Source organism: Tachypleus tridentatus, chromosome 13, assembly GCF_004210375.1.
Source record: "Tachypleus tridentatus isolate NWPU-2018 chromosome 13, ASM421037v1, whole genome shotgun sequence".
In the NCBI taxonomy this organism is placed as follows: domain Eukaryota; kingdom Metazoa; phylum Arthropoda; class Merostomata; order Xiphosura; family Limulidae; genus Tachypleus; species Tachypleus tridentatus.
The window spans coordinates 108,578,186-108,603,664 of NC_134837.1; the positions used below are offsets into that span (position 1 = coordinate 108,578,186).

The 25,479-nt window shown below is 31.8% G+C and overlaps 1 protein-coding gene across 1 annotated transcript; it reads left to right on the forward strand.

Moving 5' to 3' along the window:
* Positions 1–1,471: 1,471 nt before the first annotated feature.
* LOC143240459 (uncharacterized) lies at positions 1,472–23,928 on the forward strand. Its single transcript, XM_076482900.1, has 6 exons — positions 1,472–2,025; positions 7,598–7,784; positions 8,907–9,069; positions 10,253–10,442; positions 15,625–17,560; positions 18,080–23,928. The coding sequence occupies exons 1-6, from the start codon at positions 1,662–1,664 to the stop codon at positions 18,834–18,836; spliced, it is 3,597 nt and encodes a 1,198-aa protein (XP_076339015.1). The 5' UTR covers positions 1,472–1,661; the 3' UTR covers positions 18,837–23,928.
* The last annotated feature ends 1,551 nt before the right edge of the window (positions 23,929–25,479 follow it).

Below are 25,479 nucleotides of genomic sequence, written 5' to 3' on the forward strand. Positions count from 1 at the left end.
GAGGGACTCACTTTACCTCAGAACTGATTCAAGTGGTACGGACTCATCAGAATTAATCAACTATTTACCAGCCCATAAAGTCCTACGTTTAATAGGCCTTGTGATACTGTCAATTGAATTTTTAAAGAGCATGCTGAAAAATATAGGCTAAAAGAAACCACATAAATGGGACAGGTACCTAAAAGCAATATTATTTACTTACTGAGAAGTCGTACAGGCAAGTACTGGATTTTTACCCTTCAAGTTGTTGTATATAAGAATATTACGTGGTCTGATGTAGATGTTGAAAGAACTGTGGTCAAGAGAAGAAGAGTCAGAAGTGAAGAACACGTACTCCTATATTTTAGACCTCAGGAACTGACTTTTGAAGACCTGACAACTCTCTCAATAAAATTTGTATGCAGCTGAAGCTACTTAAAAACCCTTTTGTTACAAAAGGACCCAGGATCAACGTATCAAAATTCAATAGAAGGTCTTAGTTCTGCTACCCATAGTCAAAATAAACTCACTCTGCAGTGGAAAGGACATTATGAGGCGCAGAAAGTTGTCATCAGAAAGGACTATAAGGTGAAATTCGACCTGAAGACCAAGATCTACTTTGCCAATCTATTAAAGAGGTACTTTTAGAGGGAAAAAGACATAATTGGTGCAGTTATTGAGGCACAAATAAACCTTGCAGATGTGTTGGTCAGAGATAGATGATGACTTTTTCATAGGAGATGAAGACCTATTAGCCCTCAGGCTGCTGAGTAGAGATAGAATCTACAAAAACATTAACATAAGTGAAGAAATGGCTGTCTTTTTGTTTTCTATAAAATTATTCACAAAACTTCACAGTGGACTATCTGTGTTCCGCCACCATGGGTGTCAAAAGTTGGTTTCTAGCGTGTCATGCTCACAAACATACTTTTGCGACACTAGGGGTGGGAATTGACTGGCAAATAGGAGAGAAAGTTACAATATCTACTGTGTCAGTATACAGACGTATTTACAGATAATCCAAGCAAGACACACGTTGTGCAATATAAGGTTGAGACCACGATTAGGGATCCAGTTAAGGTGAGGTCCTACTAGGTGCCCTATACAATGAGAGGCCTGATCAAGCAGTAGAGTCATTGTTAGAGGTTGAGATCATCGAGCCTTTGAATTCAGCCTACTGTTCACCAATGGTAATCGTAAAGAGGTGGGATGGGTCAAACTGTTTCTACATAGATTTCTATAAGTTGAACCTTGTGACGAAGATCGACTTCGAACATATGGTTACATTGCCCAGAGGTTTTTTTGGCGAAACTAGACGAGACCCAAGTTCTTTTCCAATATCAACTTTAATTAAGGTTATTGGGAAAATAAACTGTAGTATAACTTATTTCTCAAGAAATGACATATGGTTCATTGTGTAGCTTTGTGATTAACAAATATATAAAGAATCTTGAAAGCTATTTAAAATTTAATATAAAAATTATAATTCTACAGAGGTCACCACCTTTGAATACGTGTGGCTATATGTTTTTTACTTTCTACAAAATAGATAACTCCTTAAAATAAACCTTGATTTGATTTACGCCCTCTACTGATTTATTTCAAATTTTTCTTTTATAATGTATTTAGTCTATTAAGCATCAATTTTATTTGTTATTTTAGTTTGAAATGAATATTTTAGTATGTCCAGAATTTGCAGAAATATGGTAGGTAATCCGTCAAGTTCGACTTTGTCTTCTTCAAGTACTTACGAGACTCTTAGTGTGAATTCGATTCCCAGTTCTAACGAAATTCAAGATTTACTTCGAAAACTAAGTAGTGGTTCATTTAAAGAAGTGTACAATGGTCTTGTACATTTGCGAAAAAACTTCCTTAAGCAACCTGATGGTGTTAAGAAACTGCTACAAAATGGGGGCATTAAAATACTGCTGCAGTTTGTTGAGAAACCCAAGTTTTCTGACTTGGCTTTAAGTATTTTAGCAAACAGTTGTCTTGATGATGAAGTGAGACAAGAGGTCCTTTGCAGGGATGGTGTCAAAAGTGTTGGTAAGCATGAAATATAGGGGTAATATGAAAAAAGAAAAAAATAGGAATAGGATTGGTGTGGTTAAAGTTAACTGTGTTAAGTATGGTCTAATACCAGTACTGTTATTATAACAATGTAGACTGGCTCTATGTGGTGTACCTTTCTCCATAGTTCAACAAAACCTTCTGGAACTTACTAGTTCACTTAAAATTTTGCCAGTGGTATGGTTTGATAGGGTGATGGTTTTCTTGTACATTACAGTGACATTTCCTATTTTGTGACAGCTGATCCAACAAGATGATTATAGTTTGAAATATGAGTTATTTTATTCATATAGCTTACTGTAAATTAAACATGATTTACTAAGGTTTGTTCTACATAAGATTTCTGTAATGTAGAGGCTAACATGTTGTTTACATCTTGAAATAACAAAGGTTTATAATTGTATGCTGCTTATTACAGTTTACAATGATTTGATAGACATTTGAAACTCAGCATTCACAAAGATTTGAATTATATTTTACCTGAAATTATATGACTTTTTATATTAATATAAGACTGTTTTATCCTCCTTTGAAAATAAACAAAATATATTTAATTGAAAAGCATTTAAATTTATATTGGTTATATTTCATATTACATTCTGGTAAGCTTTTATGTAATGTGGATAAATATTTCCTAAAACTAAAAGAACTGAACACTGTAAGAATGATAAATAGGTGCAGCTAGATCAAGGAGTACTTGTCAGAATGGTTACAATATGGTAGACAGAGATCTGACAATGTCAGTCTAAGGACTCTAACACACACACACTTGTATTATTAGTAGACACATTGTTAATGTCCGAAAAAAGCCTAGACATGAGAAATTACCATGGAAACTTGAAATTGATGTTCATTTCATAATAATAGCTTAAAAATAATCAGTTATTGTTTGAGACCTTAAGTGGGTTGCTGTATATTCCAGTTGATTAAAGAAAACATTGAATAACTGTTGTGGTAATTAATAGCCCAGTTATGTAGCTTATAAGTTGTATCTAATGTGTCTTTTTTGATACTGTGTTGTAGATTCAGGATGTTTGCCTTTTCTTTTATTAATTTCTGAAAAAGGGAGGGAGGATTTGAATGGCTCCTATATCTGCACCCATTTATTAAATAATACAGGTTTTTGACATGGAAGGGATTTGATTCCTGGATCCCTTCTCCAAATTCATATCTGCTTTTATAACATTAAAGAATAGTTATCAAATTCTGAAATATGGGTCTGGATACCCTAAAGTCCCTTGTCCCTGACATCTGAGCCTTTTTACAACATTGAATAATGTATTTATTAATTTGGAAAAAGAAAAGAAAAGAGGAAAGACAGTTTTCCCTGACCCTTTCAGATCTGTACCTACTTGTACATGAAAGAACACAGTTATTAATACCTGATAAAAATGGAAGGGGTTTGTATCATCTAGATCTATATTTGTTCTTACAACATTAAAAAATACAGTTACCCAATTTTGAAATAGAATAATAAGATAAAGGAAAAAAACAAATGTAAATTTACACTTTATTTAATATTTAATTATCCTGAGTATCAGTGATGGGTGCTGCTAGTCAATTGCTTTCTCTTTAGTCAGCAGTTCAAAATTATGTAGCTTTGTACTGATCAACAAACAAGCATGATGTCAATATTTTGATTACTTTCATAGTTGAAATAATCAAAAGTCAGAACTTAGTTCATAATTTATTAATTCAAAATATGTTAAAAACAAAATATCAAATATACTTTTTTATGTTGCAGTGCATGTTCTCTTGTTTGATAGGCAATGTATTACAACTACAATGTTCATCTCTATAGTAATTAATGAATCACAAGCTCAAATTTCATACTTTGGCAAAGTAGAATATAAAATAAGAATCTTTCACCTCTTTTATTTATTGAGATATCAAGATATTTAGCTAATCTACGAAAGTAGTCTCCTCTTCGACTACTACATTATTTTAAAGACTCTTGTTGTACTCGCACCTATTTCTCTTAGGTACTGCTTATAACCAATAGGAAGAGCACATTTCAAACTATATGATTCTAATAGTTGTGTGTAATTAGCTTGAAGGAGAAAGCTGGAGTTTTAATGTAAATGTTGGAGTCCTGTTGATTAAGGGCCAGATTTTCTTAAGTGTCCAATTTGATACTAGCAGTGTTCTGGGAGAAGTTACTCTGAGTGTGTACCTTGTACAAATGTATAATAATTTCTAAATGACAGATAATGGAAAGAGCTGTCCAAACATGTAATATGTTGAGTTTAAGTTTTTGCAGCAAACCGAGGAAATAAGTAGCATGTCAGCAACAGAAAAGTTTAATATTAAAGCAATAACACAAACATAAAGAATTATAAATATGACTCAAGCCTTTATTGTGATTAATTGGATAACATTTATGTTTTGAAAATTTGTTTTTAACTGACTGTCCCATTTTCTCATATAAATATATCCAAAATAATTTGTCACCGTAATAATGTGGTGTTCTTTATGGTTGTTTATTTTCAAGACAATAATTATGAATTGTGAGTATATAAAATGATTTGTCTAAAATCAATCCAGGTTGTATATAATTTTATTTTATGATCAAAGCACAAGGTATTTAGTGTAGATACTCAAATTTTGTTATATTATTATACACAACAGCCAACAAATTTCTTAATATAAATAACTGAAAGGATAACAATAAATTTCATTCTTCAATAAAAATCACTGAACATGAAATTGTATTCTCAAGATGGATGGTATGGACATTAAAACTTTAATTTAAATAAAGTACAGAACGTTTTGACCTTCTTAGGTCATCTTCAGGTTAACAGTTTTTTCTATGCATTCCACATAGAGGTAGTATACATTTCAGTGATGGATATTTGTATTTTTAGAATGGGTGGTAAACGAAGTCAGCAGTTGAAATATGATCACAATAAAAAGCAGCAGAAGGGAAAACATCCTTACTATTTGTTTGCTTTTTTCCTTTTTTTATTTTAGGTACAATATAATCTAGTAAAGGAGAACACACTTGAAAAGTAGTCGTTATATTCAACAAGATGGAAAAATATGACAGAATATAGCCAGAGCAATAGATGTTTGGCACAAGGTTTTTCAGTATTTATATTTTCAAGAACTGTATAAATCGTACTCATAGAATAATATTTTTCAAACATTTTCCAGTTGAAAAATGGACACTTAAGAGAGCATGGCACTTAAATCCTTGTTTTAAACAGAAATGAGATTTTATTTAATCCATGTATAGCTTACTCAGAGAGCTAGGTAAATTACAGCAATTTCATATATACCAAAACAGAAATTTGATAATTTGTTTGTTTTATGACATGAATCTTTGAAATATAGAAGAATGAATTTATATTCCCCCTTCACTTGAGAGAATAACCAAGGTTTACTGCAAGGCTTAGGAAGTATGATGCATGAGTGCAAACCAATTTCCTGATATCTTAAGGTACTAGAAATCATTTATTTTCTGTATATTCTTTGTTTCTTTTTCTATGTGTGAAGAAAAATAGCTACAAGTTTAGCATTTATGAGTAAATAGTAATTAAATATGTTCATCAACAGTTACACACTATGTACATCAATACTGTTAAATTTCAACCACCCTGGAAGAATAACTAACATCCAAATACCTACTTCTTGACTTTGTACAGAGTTATAAAAATTTTCTCACACTTTTGTTGCTTTATACAGTTCATTTTAAAATCATTTTACTGTAAACAAAGGAATGAATCCTCTACCTTTGTGTTCTTGTAGCCAGAATTATGCTAAATTCTGTGGGAATCTTGGCTTATTGCACCATACATGCTTTTTTGCAATTAGCAGTGCTATATTATGTTGTTACAGAAGTAGTCCAATAGTGGGAGTGGTGATTCATTGCTTTGTTCTTCGTAGGTTTCTTGTTCAGTTACTAACAGTAAAATAAACATAGGTACTATATGTGAAAGTTTAGGAGTAGAAAATCTCAGGAGAAGTACTTTGTATCTTCATGGTCAAAACCAAAAAGGATTGAGTCTTAGTACTCATTTTTGTTATGGTGGTTACAAGTTCGGTCATGTTAGGGTAAAGAATTTAGCAGATAAAATGTAAGGTTTTAGTGAAGAAGAATGGTTGTTTATTTACAAGGGTTTAAAGATTATGCAAATGAAATTTTATCATTTCCTGATTAAAAAAAAAAAAGTATATTTAGTCTTGAGTTGAAAATCACTTTGTGCTTGTCTCCTTGTATTAACAGATAAATGTTTAGTAAGGATACTTAATTGAAAAGTGCAGATTTTCCAATACATTGTGTTTCAATCTTTCACATGTATAGCTATTCTCCTTCAGTGCTACCCTTTATATACAAAAATATTTATGCATGCCACATCTTGAATTCCCACATATCCCATGATAAACATGGCTCACTGTGTATCACATGTAAATCAATATGTGACAATACTCTACCAATAGGAGTGTAGCACACCCTCCTGGTGCATGCAACTTCCTCTGTTCAGTTTCACCCAACTATCACTTCTTGTTAGGCCATGATCTAGTGCAGACATTTTCCAGTGGTGCCATGTTTTCATTGATTTTTTTTGTGGGCAAAGTGGTGACTTAGTTATTCTTTTGTTTACAGTTTTTAATATTTTGCCACTGCTATCTTCCTTTGTTTTTCAATTTTATTGTTCTCCATTTTGGATTCTTCCCAGTTTAAGATGAATTATGAAGTTCATGTTACAACTTCTGATATTCTTACCACTATTTCATGTGCTATTACACAAGCATGAAGTTAGGGGATCTCAGCTGAGGATTTTTCAGGTTTCTCCTGAATTGTACAGTCTGTTCATGATGACAGGTCTTGATTAGTTGCTTAATCAGCCTTTTCTATTTCAAGTTTTATTTTGAACAATAGCACTAGCATAAATTTTGTAACCAAATTTACAAATTGTGTAGGTTAAGAATCATATCTTTATCTTCAGTTGTAAAATCTATAAAAAATAGTGTATCTCTTAACAATGATTTTTCAGTGAGCTGTGATTTTGCTTAGTTCAAAGGAATATGAAGAAAAAATGTTATTACACCCATATCATAAAGTAACCAATGATAATATTTTAAACAGTAATGATGAGGAGTGAAATTATAACATCCTAAAGTTGACTAAAATACCTATTCAAAACTTGGAATTTTTAATACATATAAAACAGAATTATTTTATAGTATTATTAATTGGTTCTTTTACCCTCAAAGTATAAATTTTTTCTCATGTAAACATGTCTGAACAATCAAAGCACAAATTTTGTAATTAATATTTTATTCTCTGTGTAAGTGAGCAAAATCACTGCTATATTTAGGTCGCAAAATAAATATATGCAAGATGATTAACCTTTAAACAGCAGGAATATTATAGATAGCAGCATCCACTGATGATAGCCACTGTTTAAGGGTTAAAGCAGATTGTAGAAAACTGAATGAGGATTTCTAGAATTTACTGCATAATAAAATTATTTCCAGAACTTGTATTAAAAAAATCACCAGTAAATTGAATGTACTCTACTCTTTTTTGTACATTTTTTTCCAGCACTGGTGTTTCAATGTCTTGCATCCGAAAGCATTCAGAATAGAGCTTGTAGGGCTTTAGCAAATATTGCTCTGAGTCCACAGGGCTGTAATGCTGTTCATGAAAAGAAGGTTCTTCCTTTAGTGATAAAACTTTTGACTTCAACCAAAAATCCAGGGTGTCATCAAACAGCACTGAGAACTCTGAGGTAATTTCAGAAATGAATCATAGAAATTCTTGCATCATTATGTGTATTACCTTAGTGTGTGTCTGATCATCAATATTGTATTTAAGTAATGCACTAGAGTGCAATTTTTTGGCAATTAAAAAATTGAAAGTTAAAGGCTTTTAGTTTCATTATTCTCTAGAAAATGTAGTTAAATATCATAACTGTAGTTAGATATCAAAAGCTGTTGGGTGAGATTGTAATACTTTTTTTTTGTCATGAATAATATGTTTATTCATTTCTAAACAACCAATAGGGAGTGGAGTCTCTGAAAGTGATAAGGCTGTAACAATAAATACTGTGGTACTGAATAGGTACTAGTTTGGTAAAGGCTATGGATTTCTAAGCATAGTTCATTTCTACTATGATATGAGTAGTCTGTTCATTTATGTCTGTGTCCAGTGGTTATCTTGTGGCAAAAAAGCTGTGTTGCATTTGAGTAATATAATTTTATGTTAAAGAATGTTCATATGTTGTATGTTCATCTCGCCACATGTATGTTAAACAACAGTTCTAAATTATGTTGTATGTTCATCTCGCCACATGTATGTTAAACAACAGTTCTAAATTATGTTGTATGTTCATCTCGCCACATGTATGTTAAACAACAGTTCTAAATCTAAGTTTGCAATTTGTTGTTTGGAAAGATTGTTTAATGACAGTATTTACATATGGAACATACCATCTTTTATTTGTAATTCATAACTTGTATTATTGTTTCATGTAAGTATTCCTGCACAGTGTGCAGACTACAAAAAAGTGAAAGAACAGTAAAAAAAAAACTTAATGTAGTCATTTATATGCAGACTGTAAGTAATTAATGTAGTTTTATTAAACATTTTGCTTGAAAAATGTTTTCTTTATTTATTTTATTATACAGTTTTCTTTGTATAGATAAGATACTTTCTGAAACATTGTGCATATTCAAACTAGAATTAATGAGATGTAAAAATGTATAGTGAAATTGAATAACATTTTACTTGAGAAATTGAGATTTTGTTGAATCCTGTTTCAGTTTTTAGTTTTATATCTATACATATGATACATAAAATTGCTTAATTTATTAATATGCTTTTTGATTGTTTTAACTTCTCTGTTACCAAGAATATTAGGTAACACAATTGACCATAGACAAGAAATAATCAGTCAAGAAGGTGTACTCCTTTCAGCAGACCTGCTGACATCAGAAAACAGAGATGTTGTTAGAGCCAGTGTCAAGACCCTGACTTCTCTGACTCAGCAATGCAGTGTAGAATGTGCTCAACAGGTTAGAGTAGTTGAAAATTAATAACCATTAAGATCAAATGCAGTATAGATATGTGTGTGTGTTTATATTTGTAGTTCTACTTCATTCAAAATTTAGAATTTCACATTTTTAGTATACAGGACAAAGTTAATTTTGTAAATGCTGTTTTAATTTATAATAATCACTTGTAAGGAGAACTAACCAAAAGATTGTAAATTGTTAATAAATATAAATGCATGTTTTAAATTCTACTAGTAAATATATTAATTTACTAAAATTCTGGGAGATTTCCATTTTTTTTGTTGATGTTAATTTATAATACCAATAAAGGTGACAAATTTATATTTAGTTTGTTTTTTTAATCGTAAACCATAAATACAACTTGTGTATTTTGATTTAAAATGACCAAAATCTATGTTTCATTTGTGATTAACACTGTGTAGTATTTGTTTTCTTATTTGTAACAATCAATACTTGTTTTCATAAAAAGAACTTTTTGATCTAGTTGTTTGTTTAGCTATGATTTTTTTAACAGTATCACAACATTTATTGGTAATATCAATGTATATGTAATCAACTAGCTTTTTAAAGTCTTGAGACCAATTTATTACCAGAATGTACAAAGTTAGGAACTTTGTTGTTCTTGAACATCACAAACAAAAACATAGCATTTGTTCTTATGTAAAAAATAACATGTCTATATAAAGTTGAAAAAATGTTTTCATGAGGGTTTGTAAGCTAAATGACATTTTCGTTACATGTGTTTAGTACAAGCTTTAACTTTTGTTTGTGTAGTATTAGCTTAATACTATGTTATTACAAAAGCTTGTGGGTCAAGTTGAAGAAAGTAAGTTTGATATGATAACCAGATATGTACAATTTGTTTTTAAGCTTAGCTGAACATGGGCTGGATTTTTAAATTTTTAAAATCTACATTGACAATTAATTTGAATAACATGTTCATAACAAATGGGTTAATGCAAAAAAAATATCTTAAAGTATCAGGAATCTTGTACAAATTTGTTAATTAAATTGTAAGATTCACAATAATATTGATTTGAAGTTGTTTTTGCTATTGTGTGCCCTTTTAGTCTATTTATAAAGGTATCTTTGATAAAAGTGATCATGCAAGGCAAAAAATAAAACTGAGTGTATTAAAAAGGCTGTTGTATAAAACATAAAATATGAATGTGTAATTTTTAAGATGCAAGAAGGGCAGTCTTTGCCAGCCCTTGTAGAGATGAGCACATCTACAGAAAAAACAATCCAGGAAGATGCTCTAATTGTTTTAGTGAACTTGGCTGGACAGACAGCAATACGTCCAGAATTAGGAAATGCTGGTGCTATTCCTGTATTTATAGAACAAATCAAGAGATCAGAAAATGAGAGGCCAGGTAATCTTTATCATTTAATCTTGGAAAAGTATTTGGTGATTAGAAATGCCTAGTTATTACTGTTTTAATGATACAATGATAAAGTAGAAGTAATGTCAACCTAGTTTTGGCAGCAAGTTAAAGGAATGCATTGTTAACTGTGAGAAGAAGAATATTAATGATGACGACTGAAACAAATTAACAACTTGTAAAAAAAACAATATCTTCATTGTACTAATTATGAATTTGTTGGATGTAAAGCAAATACTGTGAAGTAATTACTGTGAAGTTCCAGTCAGAAAGAGTGTATATGCAAAAGTAATGCATCATGGACAGAATCACACCAACATAGCTGTAGCACTGGCATAGAATTATATCAGTGCAATTATGACATTAATATAGAATTAAAGGAGCATATCTCACAATTACACAAGATGTTAGGAATGCTATTATACCACTTAAATATTTATGTTTAAAGTAAAATTCTTTGTTCCTATTTGATATTTTTTTTCCCTTTGAGCCTTGCTCATCACCTTTACTTACAGACTCTTTTAAATACCAATCCACAGGGAATTGGACCTTTTACTTGTTTTGAGGAGGTTGTGATATCTATTTGAGCTGTATAAAGTTATTAAATATGATGCAACAATAATAAGTACCATATGTAAGCCTTGATTAATGCATCTAATGTGTATCATTTCCCTTACTAATTTTGATCAACAACAGGAAAATTTGTAAGTTGCTTTATGAGCTTGTCACTAACCAGATAATGATACACATACTTTTACTACTGTCCAAATTAAGTAGATTAAAGAGACAGGACTTTAACTTATATTATGGCATGAAAAGAACAAAATCAGTTTAGGTAGGCCTGGCATGGCCAGGTGGTTAAGGCACTCGACTCATAATCTGAGGGTCACAGTCTCAAATTCCCGTCACACTATACATGTTCGCCCTTTCAGCCATGGGGGCATTATAATGTTACGGTCAATCCCACTATTCATTGGTAGAAGAGTAGCTCAAGAGGTGGCAGTGATAGGTGATGACTAGCTGCCTTCCATCTAGTCTTGCACTGCTAAATTAGGACGGCTAGCATAGATAGCTCTGAAGTAGCTTTGCACAAAATTAAAAAAGAACCAAACTATTTAGGCAAGCTTAATATTTGCAGAGTACATCTGTGTAACTGTAACATTCCATTAAAATCATAGCAGTGATAGTGTCATTTTTATTTAACAATAGAATAACCTAGAGTCACAGACAAAGAAAATAAATATAGCAGTATGGAGTTAAAACAACACTTGAAATAAAACTAAAACTTCTGATATGATACCTTTTATACTTTCTTGTATGTGATAAGTCAGAATGCCTCTTTAATTTGGATATGTTTTTAAATTATTACCTCAGCATGGCCCATCATTTTTCTCTTTGCTTTCAGGACATGGAGTAGTTGGTTTCCAAAACCATATCCTCCCCTTCTCTCACTGAGTGGAAAGTTCTCTCTCTTTTGGGGACTTTGGATTCTATACAACCTTTTATCCCTTTGAGTCATGCTCGTAAGCATTATCTTTAATGTACTCTATAGGATCAGTAGAACCACATCCCAAATCCATTTTCCTTTACTATTCACCTTTCTTCTTCTCTGCAGTTGACTTCACCTGGTAGCTCAACAAAGCTAACACCTCAACAGATCTTCCTCTTTCTCATCAGATCCTTCATCTGCTTACTGATGCAACCTGATGGGGTGAGAAGAGTATTTGGATGCATAAGTGATTTTTGTTCTGTGGTTTGAGGTAGAATCATTTCTTCGTATCAGTCTCTTGAAATTTTGGCACCATGTTGAGCTTTGGATCATTTTCTTTGGACAGCCTGTGAGTGTCTTGTAATGATCCATACCAACAACTCTACTATTGTTTCTCCTAGCAACTGTTAAGGGAGTACCTAGTTTAATTCTCTGATTTGACACGTTAGACCTCTTTTTCTAGGCCCATTTGTTACACATTCATTTTGCTGCTTTTCATATCCAAGACATCCCAAATCTTGTCATTGATCATCTCTTGTAACCAGATAATATTTTACCAACAGAATGGTCCCTTTACCATCTGGTATTCAAGTGACTATGTTCTCAGCTGCACTCTCCTACTGGATGCTATTGGCACTCACCTAAATACCAAACGTCCACTGTTCTGGTCATTGATTCTGCTGTAGTTTCCTCTCTAGAACCTTTTACAGTCCTACTCCTCTTCTATCCAAATCCTTCCTGTTTCAGACATGTTATTCCTGCTTCCATCTGACATTCTCTTCACTCTGCTTTCATGTATGTGTTTTGTCTGGTTCCTTGCTAGATGTTCTGGATTTTCTTGACATGTATCATTCTGTTTATTCTTCCCTTCTCTTTATATATCAGCAGAAGTATTAGGTTGAGGAATAATTCGTGAGCGTTTTTAAATAATTTCATTCAAGCATTACATGCAAGACTATACAATACTTCAATGCATGAACACATTACACCCAAAACATTTATTATGATACTTTATTTCATGTAATACCTAGGTATATAGTATGTATTGTTTTAAACGAAATTGCAAGAAATTAAATGCGAAAAGCAGATGGTGTCGAAAATGCTCGATTTTGTCCACTTGACATTCCATTTAATGAGCTGAAAATGAAAGCAAAAGTTAAAGACATATGAAAATCAAACACACCATCTATTAGAGCAAAATATTATCTACCAAATGACATGAAATATTTTGCGAAAGTGTTTCATTTATGAATATATTTTTTTAACTTGAAAAAACGCTTCGCGAATTATTCCTCAACCCAATAGTTTATTTTCTACCACTGGTCTCTGTATCGTGGATACCACCCTTCCTGCCCTTCTGTTTTCCACAGCAGAAGGAAATATCTATCAGAATAACATTTCCAATATTGGAAAATGTTAACTTTAAGCATACATAAATGTGTTACAAAGAAACTAGCTACTTAAACTTAACATTAAGTAAACGGTTCATTTTTTAAATATTTTAGTGGTATGGAGCTTCTTGTTTGACAGCTAGCTTATTAATCATGAAGTTTACTTAAGTTTATATTTAAGTATCATCTAACAAGTTATACCAAAAGCATTTTTGGTCAACGTTTGCCTTGGTGAATGTTAAGTTTATACTGTTGTATTTCTGTGTGAATGCTACAGTTAATGTGTTCTTCTGCTAGTTTCATATTTACATTAATGTGTTAATTTGAAGCTATAAGTTACATTATTATAAACTTATATTATTGTTAAAGGTATTCTGCCATGACTCTAAGTATTATAACAGCATTATTACATGTTAGAGCTGTAATCACATTGCTATGATCTAATGTATGTGAAAGCTGTTGTGTTTCACATCATGCTTGATTTCTTGAAATAGGGAGAGTCATAAAAGCCAAAATGTATTCATCAAGATAGGGTAATTTGTTTGCTCTCTGCCTATTACGATTTTAGTGACAGGGATGAAAGGGGGGCCATGAAACCTTCTAAGTGTAGTCAATGTTGGTATGATAAGCCTAACGTAAAGATGTAGTGTAGAATCACCTAGCACAGAGCCAAGTGCATACAATTGATCATGAATTTATAATTTTGATTCAGTTTTAAACTTAGATTTTTTTTTCTGAATTAAGCTATTTTCTGTTATATCACAAACTGTTTTAATAAAAAACAAACTTCTTCAATCAATGGAGACTAACTTAAGAAATCAACAAATATTTTCAGTTTTATTGTCTGTATGTCTCATTTTATACTTTCAGAACATAAACTAACAATGGTAGATTATACTTTTGTTTTTAAACAACATAATGTAAAAGCCATTGTTGGAATGTAGTGTTACAAAATGCATCAGCTTTTCTTTATATTAGAAGTTGTTAATCTAACTGATTTTTCACTGATAATTATTCCATGAATATGCCACAAATCCATTTTGTGAATGATTTTAATTTTGATTGGAACACAAAGAAATTACTGATGTTTTGCTGCACTCTTCTGCCTCTTTGGTCAAGTTTAATATTGCTAAATTCATTATTTCCATTAGCTGTGACATGTGAGGTTAGGGTACACTATGGGGTAGGTGATAGTATTTGCTCCTTCATTTTTGATGAGACATTGTGTAGGCTAGTTTTGTATAATTGTCAGCTATGCTGTTGGAGTTCTGTACAAGTGTGATAGTTACATCATTGTTTTTCTGTTCTAGTTTTACAACTATGTTGCTGTAATTCTGTCTGTTTTACTTTACTTTTCTGTATATACTTTTTCTGGTTGGAACTTTAATATTTTTAAAATTGGTTATTGTGTAATCTATCATGTAGTTTATAACATTTTAATTAAAGGTATAATGTAAAATTAGATGTAAAATGCTGTATTAAAGCTAAATGGTGATACCCAACTCAGAGAAACTAATTACAAATTGAAATTAAAAAGAATTAATTTGAATGTAACCTTATTGGTAATAACAGACACTAAAATATATTAATGTGAATAATTTACCAATACATAATATGAAAATTTATCAGTAAACTTTAAATAAGGAGGTATGCATGATTTCTAGTGTAAAGAAATCATATTATGTATATAAACTTATATTACTATAATCTTGTGAAAATGTATTACTTTATTGTTATTTAATGTGTTATATTATTGTTATGTGCTAAGCCCACAGTCACATTGCAATGATATGGTGTAAATTTTGTCAGTTACATCACCTTCTTTTAAGCAGTGGTGCAAGTAGCACACAGTTGGTATCAAGTCAACTTGGGAAGTTTACATTAGGCTTAAGTCAAAATATTTGGTAGTAATGTACAGTAACCATTCTATAAGCATGCTTATCTTGCTAAGATATCTCAGATTCTTGAATTGTTTTTTTTAATTTAACCAATTATGGTGAAAAAATAATTGCTTGTACATACATTTGATATTTTTTGTTTGTAAATTGTATGATTTACAGTTTTTCATTAATGCACAAAATAATGAACTTCAATAAATTTTAAATGTTTGTCAAAAGCAATGAAATCAGTATGAGTAAGAGTAATAGTAATTTGTAACTTTTCTTACATCATCATAAAAAGTTTAGTGTTATCAAGAAAACAAAGAAATGGTTAAACTATTTTATACTGTATATTGTAATAAATGTACTATTGGAAACAAAATTGGGTGTAACCAAGTTTGGTTGTTTTGTAGGAACAACTGCACTTGTGACAGCTCTTTGCTACTGTTGTCGAGAGGCTATCAACCGTGTTAGGATTAGAGATGAACAAGGGTTGAAGATTTTACTGGATATTTTAAGAGATACTCAGAAAAAACATTTACATTCACGAATTATTATTTCTCTTTTGGCTTTCCGATATGATGAGGAAAGTTTGGATGCTCTTTTGAATCTAGACATGCTGTCAGTGCTAGTGGAGCACATGCAACTCTTCATTGATGAAAACAGAGGAGAGCATAGAGTGAAAGCAAAACCTGATTGCAGTAGTAAGAACAAATCTAGTGGATTGGTACTTTCTAAAGTAAAAGATGGTGTTAAAAATAGTAACAGAGAGTCAAGCAGAACCAAGCTAATGGAAACAAAGCATCAACCAATAATAGAGACATGCACAAATTGTACCCACAGTGCTGAGAGCAAAAAAAAGCAAAATAGTCTTAATAACTTTGTTGACATTAATAAATTAAGTGATTCAGTCATAAAAAATAATGAACCTAAATGCACTGAGATACAATCTGAAATCAAGTCATCTCAGACCAAAGGTGATGAATTTGAATTGTGTTTAGATTCTTTTATGGTTGTAGGTGAACAGCGTTCTTCATCAGCTAACTCCCTTGCGACCGATCATTTTGAACTCGTGTCATCCATGAACATTCTTAAGGCTGAAGGTGAAGAAAATGACTTTGAAGCAATAGAGTATGGGAAAAATTTAAAGGAGTTTCTTAACCATGATGATGATGGATTGGATGAAGAAGTTGCAAGTATGACACAGTCACTTCAGAAGTCATCTTCATCATCAAGAGTGTTTTGTATTCATAGCCCAAGCTATCAGCAGGTACAGAATGAACTGGTGTTAGATGAGAATCAGAGTCTCAATTATATTTACTCAAGAGATTTTCTGAGTCCAAGCAGCACATTAAGCTACTGTTATTCACCAGATAGATATTCAGTGGATTCAAACCTATCGCCAGTCATGTACAGTCCACAACACTCCCAGTCATCTAGTTTGTCACCACGTACAACATCACCCACCTTTCAGTATTCAGATTCTACAAGTGTATGTTTTTCCCCGAAAGATCTTGATGTCTTGTACTCTCCCCCTTCTTCTCCAGAGTCTCAGGGGTCTCCAGATGGTTCACTTGATGTTTCTGCACCTTGCTATTCTCCTGTATGTGAAGAATATTTTTCAGACAATGAAGAAGGTAAAGAAAAGAGTAAAGATGGTTTATCTTGTGCAGCTTCATCAGAATTGTGTGCTACAGTATTACAAAAAACAGATTCTGCAGTTTCTTTGAATAAAAGTAGACTATCATGCAAAGAAACTGCAGCCGAAATGTGGAAACTTTCTTCTAAAAAAAGAAAAAGGTCTCAAAGATCTTGTTCAGCTACAATTTCATCTTCTACCCACAAAGTGGAAAAACGTAGCAGGCACGATTCAGCAGCTGGTGCATCTAGGCAGCGCAGTGACCAAGAAGATGAAAAAGATAATGAATACACTGTAGGTGGCATTATTTTACTTATTTTCTCACAGCTCTCACAGGTAGAGAAATTCAGCCCTTGGCTAGCCACCTCGAAAGCATGTGTTCAAGTGCTATTAAATTACCTGACATCCCTCTCTTTCCCTTCTCCCAGAGCTGAGCGTATCTTGTTAAGATTAACAAGTAATCATCATGGTTTTGAAAAACTTGTGGGTTTTGAAGTGGTGATTATGTTGTTGGAGCAACTAGAATTAAAACATGACATACAGTTGTGTTGGAGCTGTCAAAAGTTAGAAATGCTTCAAAAAAAACTTTTCATCAATTTAAGAATGATAGCTGAGTCTGATTATGGCAGAGGGGTGTTATCTCATGCTCTTTTAGTTGGACAGCTTTTTGAAAAGATTGCATATATTATAGCAATTCCTCATATTGTAAGGTGAGTGTCATTTTGTCCATGGATATTCACTGTATCTTACTGAGACAGAAGCTAATTGATTTTTTCATTGCTAGACAAATTAACACAAAAGTGTAAAGTATTTACTAGTATTTTATATTTTCAAATGAGAAAAGAAAGTTATGCTATACATTGCTATATGTATAGTTGTTACATATCTTAGTTTTATGTAAAGCATTTAAAAAAATGTTTAACTATTCAGTCAGTTCCTAAATTTATATTTTTATGTACCTGCTTCTATTTAAGTCAAACAAAAAATTAACTGTTTGTTAAGCTTGTTTGGTAGATCACAATGATAGTCTCTAGAGTACTTTTAATAGTGCTCATCTGAAGGTTCTTATAACTTCAAGAGTTTAGTTTTGTCTGTACTAAGATGCTCTTTTGGTAATGGCATGATCTGTTGATGAAACACTAGTTGGTATGTGTAAAGAAGTTTAAGTACTTTTTTTAGCACATTGTTTTAGTCAGCTTTCAGTTTTCATATTTTATTTCTTTTATCAGACGCAAGTCACTTCTTGAAAACCTGATGATAAAGTGTAAAGGACTGGATGTATTATTGGACATTATTCAAAATCCAGACACCCCACATTTTCCTCCTTCTGTGAGAAGCCTCTCAGTGTTGTGTTGTAACCTGGGTGTTGATCCATTAGTGGATTCCCAAGGCAGTAGATCATCTTTTTCTTATGCAAAATGTAAATATGCTGCTGAAAGTTCAACTTCTGATGTTTCTTTTGTGCTCAGTGATGGTACTGCTGTTAAAGCAAACCGAGAAATACTTAGTAGAAACTCTGACTACTTTAGTGCTCTGCTTCAAGGATCATTTTTAGAGTCAACAAAGAACACACTCTTTCTCCCAGATGTGCCCAGTGATGCTCTGATTTTGGTGTTTCATTATTTATACAACTGTGATTGTCCAGCTCTGAAAAAAGGGTCATTGGGAACAATGTTGGATACTCTAACTCTTTGTGACAGATTTTTGCTTGGAGATTTACAGAGACAGTTAGCAGAAGCCATTCTTCAACATCTGACCCCAGAAGAAACTTGTGATATTTATTATCATTCCAAACAACACAACTGCATTCCACTAAAAGATGCAGCACTAAAGTTTGCTATGGTAGGAAAGATGGCACATGTTGACCGTTGTTGCTGTTTGGCTGAACTGCTGAAATGTCCAGATGATGTTGTACCTGATATTCGTTCTCTAATAATTGGATGCTTTCCTGAGATCAAGGACAGTAAGGACTGTCTGAATAGCTAGTATGTGTATTTGAATAATTTTTTGAGATATAAAACAAAGAAAAGAAAGATCTGTTAATTTTATTTTTGACTTTGTTCTTTCACTAATAAGTACAAAATGAAACTTATTGCATATTATGAGGAGGACAGTTGAAAGTTTTCAATCTTTTCCATGAGTAATCTAGAACTAGACTTTACTAAATTCCCAGTCATTCTATCATATTTTGTTTTGTTTTTTCCTAACAGCTTTATATGAAAAATTGGACTGTGAGAAAATTTGTACTTAAAATAAAAACTGTGTGGTGTAGTACACCTAATAGTTATGTGAAAATATTTCTGTAGTATTTATATTTAGTTATGATTCTTCTTGTCAGTTACAAAAAAATAATGTGAATATATTTGATGTCAGATGAATAGCTAGTTTTTAAGGTCCCAAATTTTTGGGCAACACATCGTAAGCTAGTGGTGTAGTTTCTGAGACCCTCAAAATGTGGTTAATGTCACACCTACTAATTAGTTTCTGAGGTTATCTATCTATGGGTAATACATCAATAACTTGTTAATTTGCTTCTGACATTCTTCATCCAAGGTTAATGCATCATTTGCTCAGTAACATGTTTCTGACATCTTCCAGTTGAGGTTAATTCATGATTTATTAGTAGTCTAGTTTCTGAGGCCATTCAACTGTGGTTAATGCATAATCTGCTAATTGTCTAATTTGTTATGTTTTCAGCCATGGTAAATGCATCTTCATCTAGTTGACTGCTTTCTGAGGTTCTCCAACTGTATATAATATATTATTTGCTAGTTGAGTTGCTCCTGACATCCTCCAGCTAAGGTTAATTCATAATTTATTAGTACACTTGCTTCTGAAGTTATTAAACTGCTTGATGACTAGTGTATGAAATTTTCAGCTGTGACCTAATCTGTGGTTTATATGTTTATGAAGTCTCCTCTTATTCCAGATAATGCATCATTTATTAGTTACCTTGTTTCTTATGACCTCCAGCTGTGTTAGTTGCCAATGCATTGTCTGTTAGTTGATTAGACTTTTGGGTTATTATTACATCTTTTAGTTAATTAGATTGTGAGGTTGTCAAGTTTATTGCATTAACTGCTAGTTTCTAAGATCCTCTAGGTGTAGTCAAAGGTTTCTCAGAAGTAATAAGTGGATTATTTGACAACCATTTAATTTTAGAGGTGCATTAGGTATAGTTATTGTTCTTTTAACATGTCTGTGGTTCATAATCTATAGTCCACATATTTTGTTTATGAAAAGTTTCTGAGGTTAGGTCCTCTATTAATGATTTTATATATCTATATGTATGTGTGTGTGTGTCCAATTTTACAAGCTGTGCACTCAGGCAAAACTCAACATTTGCTTTTCAAATGACAGGATAACGGGCAGGAATAATATTGAATCCGAATTTTATGTCACAAGCAGAATATTCACTAAATTGTTAGGAATTAATTACACTGTCATTTACATTTCAAAATGTGACATAACTTAAAGGGTAAAAAAGCTTTACTGTATGTTGTTGTTGAGCACCTCTTAGCATGAGTAACCTGCTCATGCTTTTCCTGGTGTGCAGTATGAATATTTAGGAGCTTTATCTCTGAGTGAAACAAAGTCCTTCTTAAAGTCCACAGAAGAATTTGAAGTGATAGGTTAACTTTTTATTCATCACTGAAGATGGGTATTTTTGTTTGTCTCATAGCTCGCAAATCTACCTGCCTTCAATCTATGTATCATCTTATAATTTATAAGTTTCTGAATAACTTCTTTTGTGCAGTTTTTGAAAATTTTCTACAGGAAAAAGACTAATTTGCAACTTGCAAGACCCAGAATATTTGGAAGTCTCTTGTAGTGACCATTATTAAAAAATGACTAGTTTGAATATGAAAGGAAAAGTACTTTGCAAGTTGTCAGCATTTCTATTTATTTTGGGATAAGCTGATTAGCATTTTCAAAAGCAATATCTTAATGACAATCTAGCAGCTAGGAGATTATTTTCTACTTGTTAACCAATTTCTGCATTTTAGAAAATTGATGTTTAATAATAATTATTTTTAATAAAGACCAAGTCTTCAGACTTTGGAAAAGGGTAAATGAAATTTTAACTTTAATTTTTTTATTTACCATGACCTTGATTGTGCTAAATTTTTGTGAGAACAACTTTTGTGCAGTTAGCATTCATAACTTAAGGACAGTGCCCTGGCTAATTACTGTTTAAAACCTTCTAGTCTATTGTCACTACCATAATGCCAATAATTATCTCTGGCATATCTATCTTAATAGATACAATACATCATTTCAATCTGTATCCGAGTTTTTAATAATACAGAAACCAACATTTAGTTTTAATAATGGGTCAGTTTCATAGATAACCATGGTATCTATCATAAAACTTGCAGGTAGTTGGTAATAACTGTCATAGATAGACCTGGCTTCATCTTCTCTCCATTTGGGGAAACCAGTAGAGCTGTTGTTGACTTTTCTTAGCAATTTGTAAAAAATCATACATTTAAAAAAAAAAATTGATAATATGGTTTTTAAACTGTTGTTGAAAATGAACTTGAATGAGTCAGTGAGAAGTTTTGGGATTCATGGCCCACCTCTTGTGCTGATCCTGGACATACCTTCCATCCAATTCTTTAAAGAAAAGTTGAAGTTATTGCTTTAACTACCATTAAATCCATAATTCTAGTTGGAGATCACTATAATAGCTATGAATGATTTTCTTAACTGTTGTATGAAGTTACTGTTAACATTAAAAAGTTCATAACTCTAATCTGAGATTGTTGTCTTAGCCTAACATTGAACCCCATAACTCTATATTTAACATATGCAAAATCTGTAATTCTAGTTTGAGATCACCATGATAACTAATTTCATTAACTGCCATGATAGAGCTTACAATGCTTTATTTGAAATTAGCTTAGATATCATCCAACCCTGTGGTTTCCACCATATCCCTGAACTGTGATTGATACAAAGTGAAAGAATCATATGGGTATCATGTTGGAAGTGTAGAATTTAAGTGAGCTTTTTCCATCATAATCTAGAACTGTGGTTGAAACAAGGTGAGAGTTGTACGGGTATCGATTTGGAAATGTAGAATTTTAGTCAGCTTGTCTCCACCAAAGTCTAGAACTGGTTGAAATAATGAAAGGGTCATGTGGTTAGTATATTAGAAATGTAGAACTAGTTAGCTTGCATAGTCTTTAATGGTTGGAACAGAGTAGATGAATGAGATGGAAACAAAACAGAATAATGACGAGTTATTGGTGTGGGATAACATCTTACATAATATATGCTTCATCTGTATATTTGGAAATATAGCAATTTTTTTATTATTATTCATTTAACACTGGTTTTAGTTGACAATTTATAATTAAATTATTTTGGTTATGATTATGTACATCATTCTCAATTTAATAGTTTCTATAATAATTTTCTTGTGAATAGGTCTTTTGTAATTTTATTGGAATAAGTTATATTTTTTCGTCAGTGAATTTCCATTAGAAAAATAATAAAGATCATCTTCTAGGACACTATCTTTTTATTTATTTGGTATGTAACAGTTTAACAATCATGTATTATTGTGTTTATAATAAGTCACTTTTTTGTGTGTTTTATTATAGAAGGTTGACTACATTATATTAAAGCAATATTCAATATGCAAACCAGCAGTTCACACGACAACGATAGCAGTACAATGGCATCTATTGAAACTACATTTTGACTTTGTTTAAGAGTAATGTGATACCACTGACCATTAATCATTTTGGCAAGGGCATGCAACAGCTTTTTCTGATGCACAATAGTCATAAACTCAGATCATAAAGGCTTGCTCTGATTGGCAATTCAGAATTTCCAAGAGGGGAATTAGAAACAAAGGAATATGAATTAATTTGAGACCCCAGAACCATCTAAAGAGAGACTTGTAACAAGTTGTTACCTAGCTGTGGTATAAAAGTATTTTGTCTTGTAAAAAGTGAGAATTCATAGTAACAGAAGCAGTCCATGTGTCTTAGACAAGAGTATACAACATAATCAAGAAGTATCTCTATCTGAAAAAGCAATACAAGTTATATGTATTCAGGTTGCTTATACAACATGTTTGTTCAGTCATTGCATATCTCAGTCATCTGGATAATGAAATGGGTATTCATGCTAGTTCATAAAAAACATAATCAGTCAAAAACATAATACACTAAATGTGTATGGATTTCTGTATGATCATACTGTTGGAGTGTTCTCTTATATTAGCAAGACTATGGAAAATCGGTAGGGAGTAGGATGCATCCTTTTGACATGACAATCTTATGATTTAGCCTTTACCAGTAGAAACTATGGTGCAGGTCTAGTGCTAAGATACACAGTTATCAGATAGAGTGTTACAGATCTGACAACACTTCAAGGTTCTAAAATTGTTTCATTATAACATTCAACCTCTGTAATACTTCTTGATGTTTTGTTTTACAGCAGATGCAAAATTTTAAGATGTGTAATGTAAACATGTCAGAAGTGACGTTTGTGGTGACAGTGTTATTGAATTGTAATTTACATGAGATGTAAATATTACCAGATTTTTGGTGACATGGCTATTGAAATAGAAGAGGTCGTTGAGAATATATGAAAAATAAAGAATTTTTAATATAGGATGGTACTCTTTTTGAAAACATGTAAAAAATATATATAATTTTTTTTTAAATTAAGAAGGCATTCAGTATGTCCGAGGCCATAGTAAACAAAATTACTGTTTCTGTGGATGATGTTTACTGTACCTGTGTCCTTAGCATCCTTTAAATATGTAGTTTCCAATGTATATGAATATTTATTTGTTTGAAAGTTGAAAGCTGGGGATCCCCTCTTTGATGCTTCAGCATGTGACATTCAATTTGTTCATTCAACAAATTGAAACTAGGATAACATAAGAAGTAAGCAAGTTGCATAATTAATGGTGTTGTGTTATTTATAAGAAAAAGAAATTGTAGATGAATATGGAACAGTGTGTAAGGTATATAAATCTTCCTGTGTCTTCATTATATTTAATTCAGTGCTATAAACAATCATTTGTAATAAAAAGTACTTGAAATCTTTTTGAAACAGAGCTTGGAAATTGCTTCTTCATATAACTAATGTTTAATTTTGTGTCTTAGTGCTAATAACCACAGAGCATATGCTACATAAGATGTGTATTGAAGGATGGGTATAATTCTAAATTGTGCAGTATGTATTCTACATATTTAGAACACAGCAACTAGTAAACTCTAGATTGTGTACATACGTTGCAAGTACCCCAACAGCACTAATAAAAAATAAATATTCCCTCATGATTTTTTCTCATATAACCTGGTTGTAGATATGCATGTAATGATTAATGACTTATCAAAATGAATACTGATACATTACTTTCACTAGAAATAATGTGTAAGTGGGCTTTAAATATTTGGGAACTTAAAAACATGGCCAACTGTCATAATTTTAAGCTATACATTTAACCAAAAACACTCCTTACATTTTTAACTTCTGAAAAAACTAGTTCAAACAGTATCTGGTTCAGCATTTATATAAAAAAATATATAAGTTATAAACACTAAATGTGGTCTTATAAACTTGCTGAAGGGAATATGATTACTAACAATATATGGCTGCATTTATTTTGTAATCTTTTCCTAAAACCTATAAATCAAATAAGTTAAAACTCAACATCAAATCTTTAAGTGGTTGCAAAGTATGTACAATAATAGGGCTGTGAAAAAAATTGTGTATTACACAATATAAATGGTATTGCTTTTCTCAGCTTTACAAGTAAATTTGAAATGTTAATTTTCCCCAAAAGTGTTTGCAATGAGATGAGAAAAGAGTATTTTATCACTTCATTATTACAGCAGCTTTTCCATGTTTTACCTATGTGTAGTTAACAAGATAACAAAGAACAATGATTTTAACCTTTCAAATATTCATTGTATTAAACAATATACATCTATCTGCTCAGCAGTGTGCATTTATTCACCTCGGTAAATGATACATGCCCACATACTGAGATGTACGACCCTTAACTCGTACATGGGCTTGGTCTGTTTGCCCAAACCAATAGTGAAGAAGGAATCTTGAGTATAATTTTAAATTTTCTACATGTATGTACACTAAATGTGGCAAGCTTTTAGTCAAATGTAAATGTCTGTTATACAGATAAAATCAGATGTTATAAAAGTATTTGTACTCAAGATATGGCTGTGTATTGATGATGTCAGTCTTACTTGGGTTGTGACAAGTCAGAGTGCAAAGTGATGTCCATCTGAAGAATGAAAAAAACTTTTGTTTGTTGTATTTTGCATAACTTCTAGAACTTCTAAAATGCATATCTGTAATTGTTTCAGTATTCCTGCATATTTTATCTGATTTTTTACACTCTTCTACCACAAACTGTCACTAAATAATCAGTGTAGATGAAATAAATAGTTGATAACTCTGACATCAAACACATAATACTGTGTTGAATCACACTCTGTAAGAGGTTGTGGGCATGCACACTTTACTTTCCACCCATGCACATAGGGTTAAACCAAATGACAACCATTCCAAACTTCTCAAAAAGTATACTTCCACTCATAAACTGAAACAACATTAATGCCTCCAACAAGCAATGTGAATC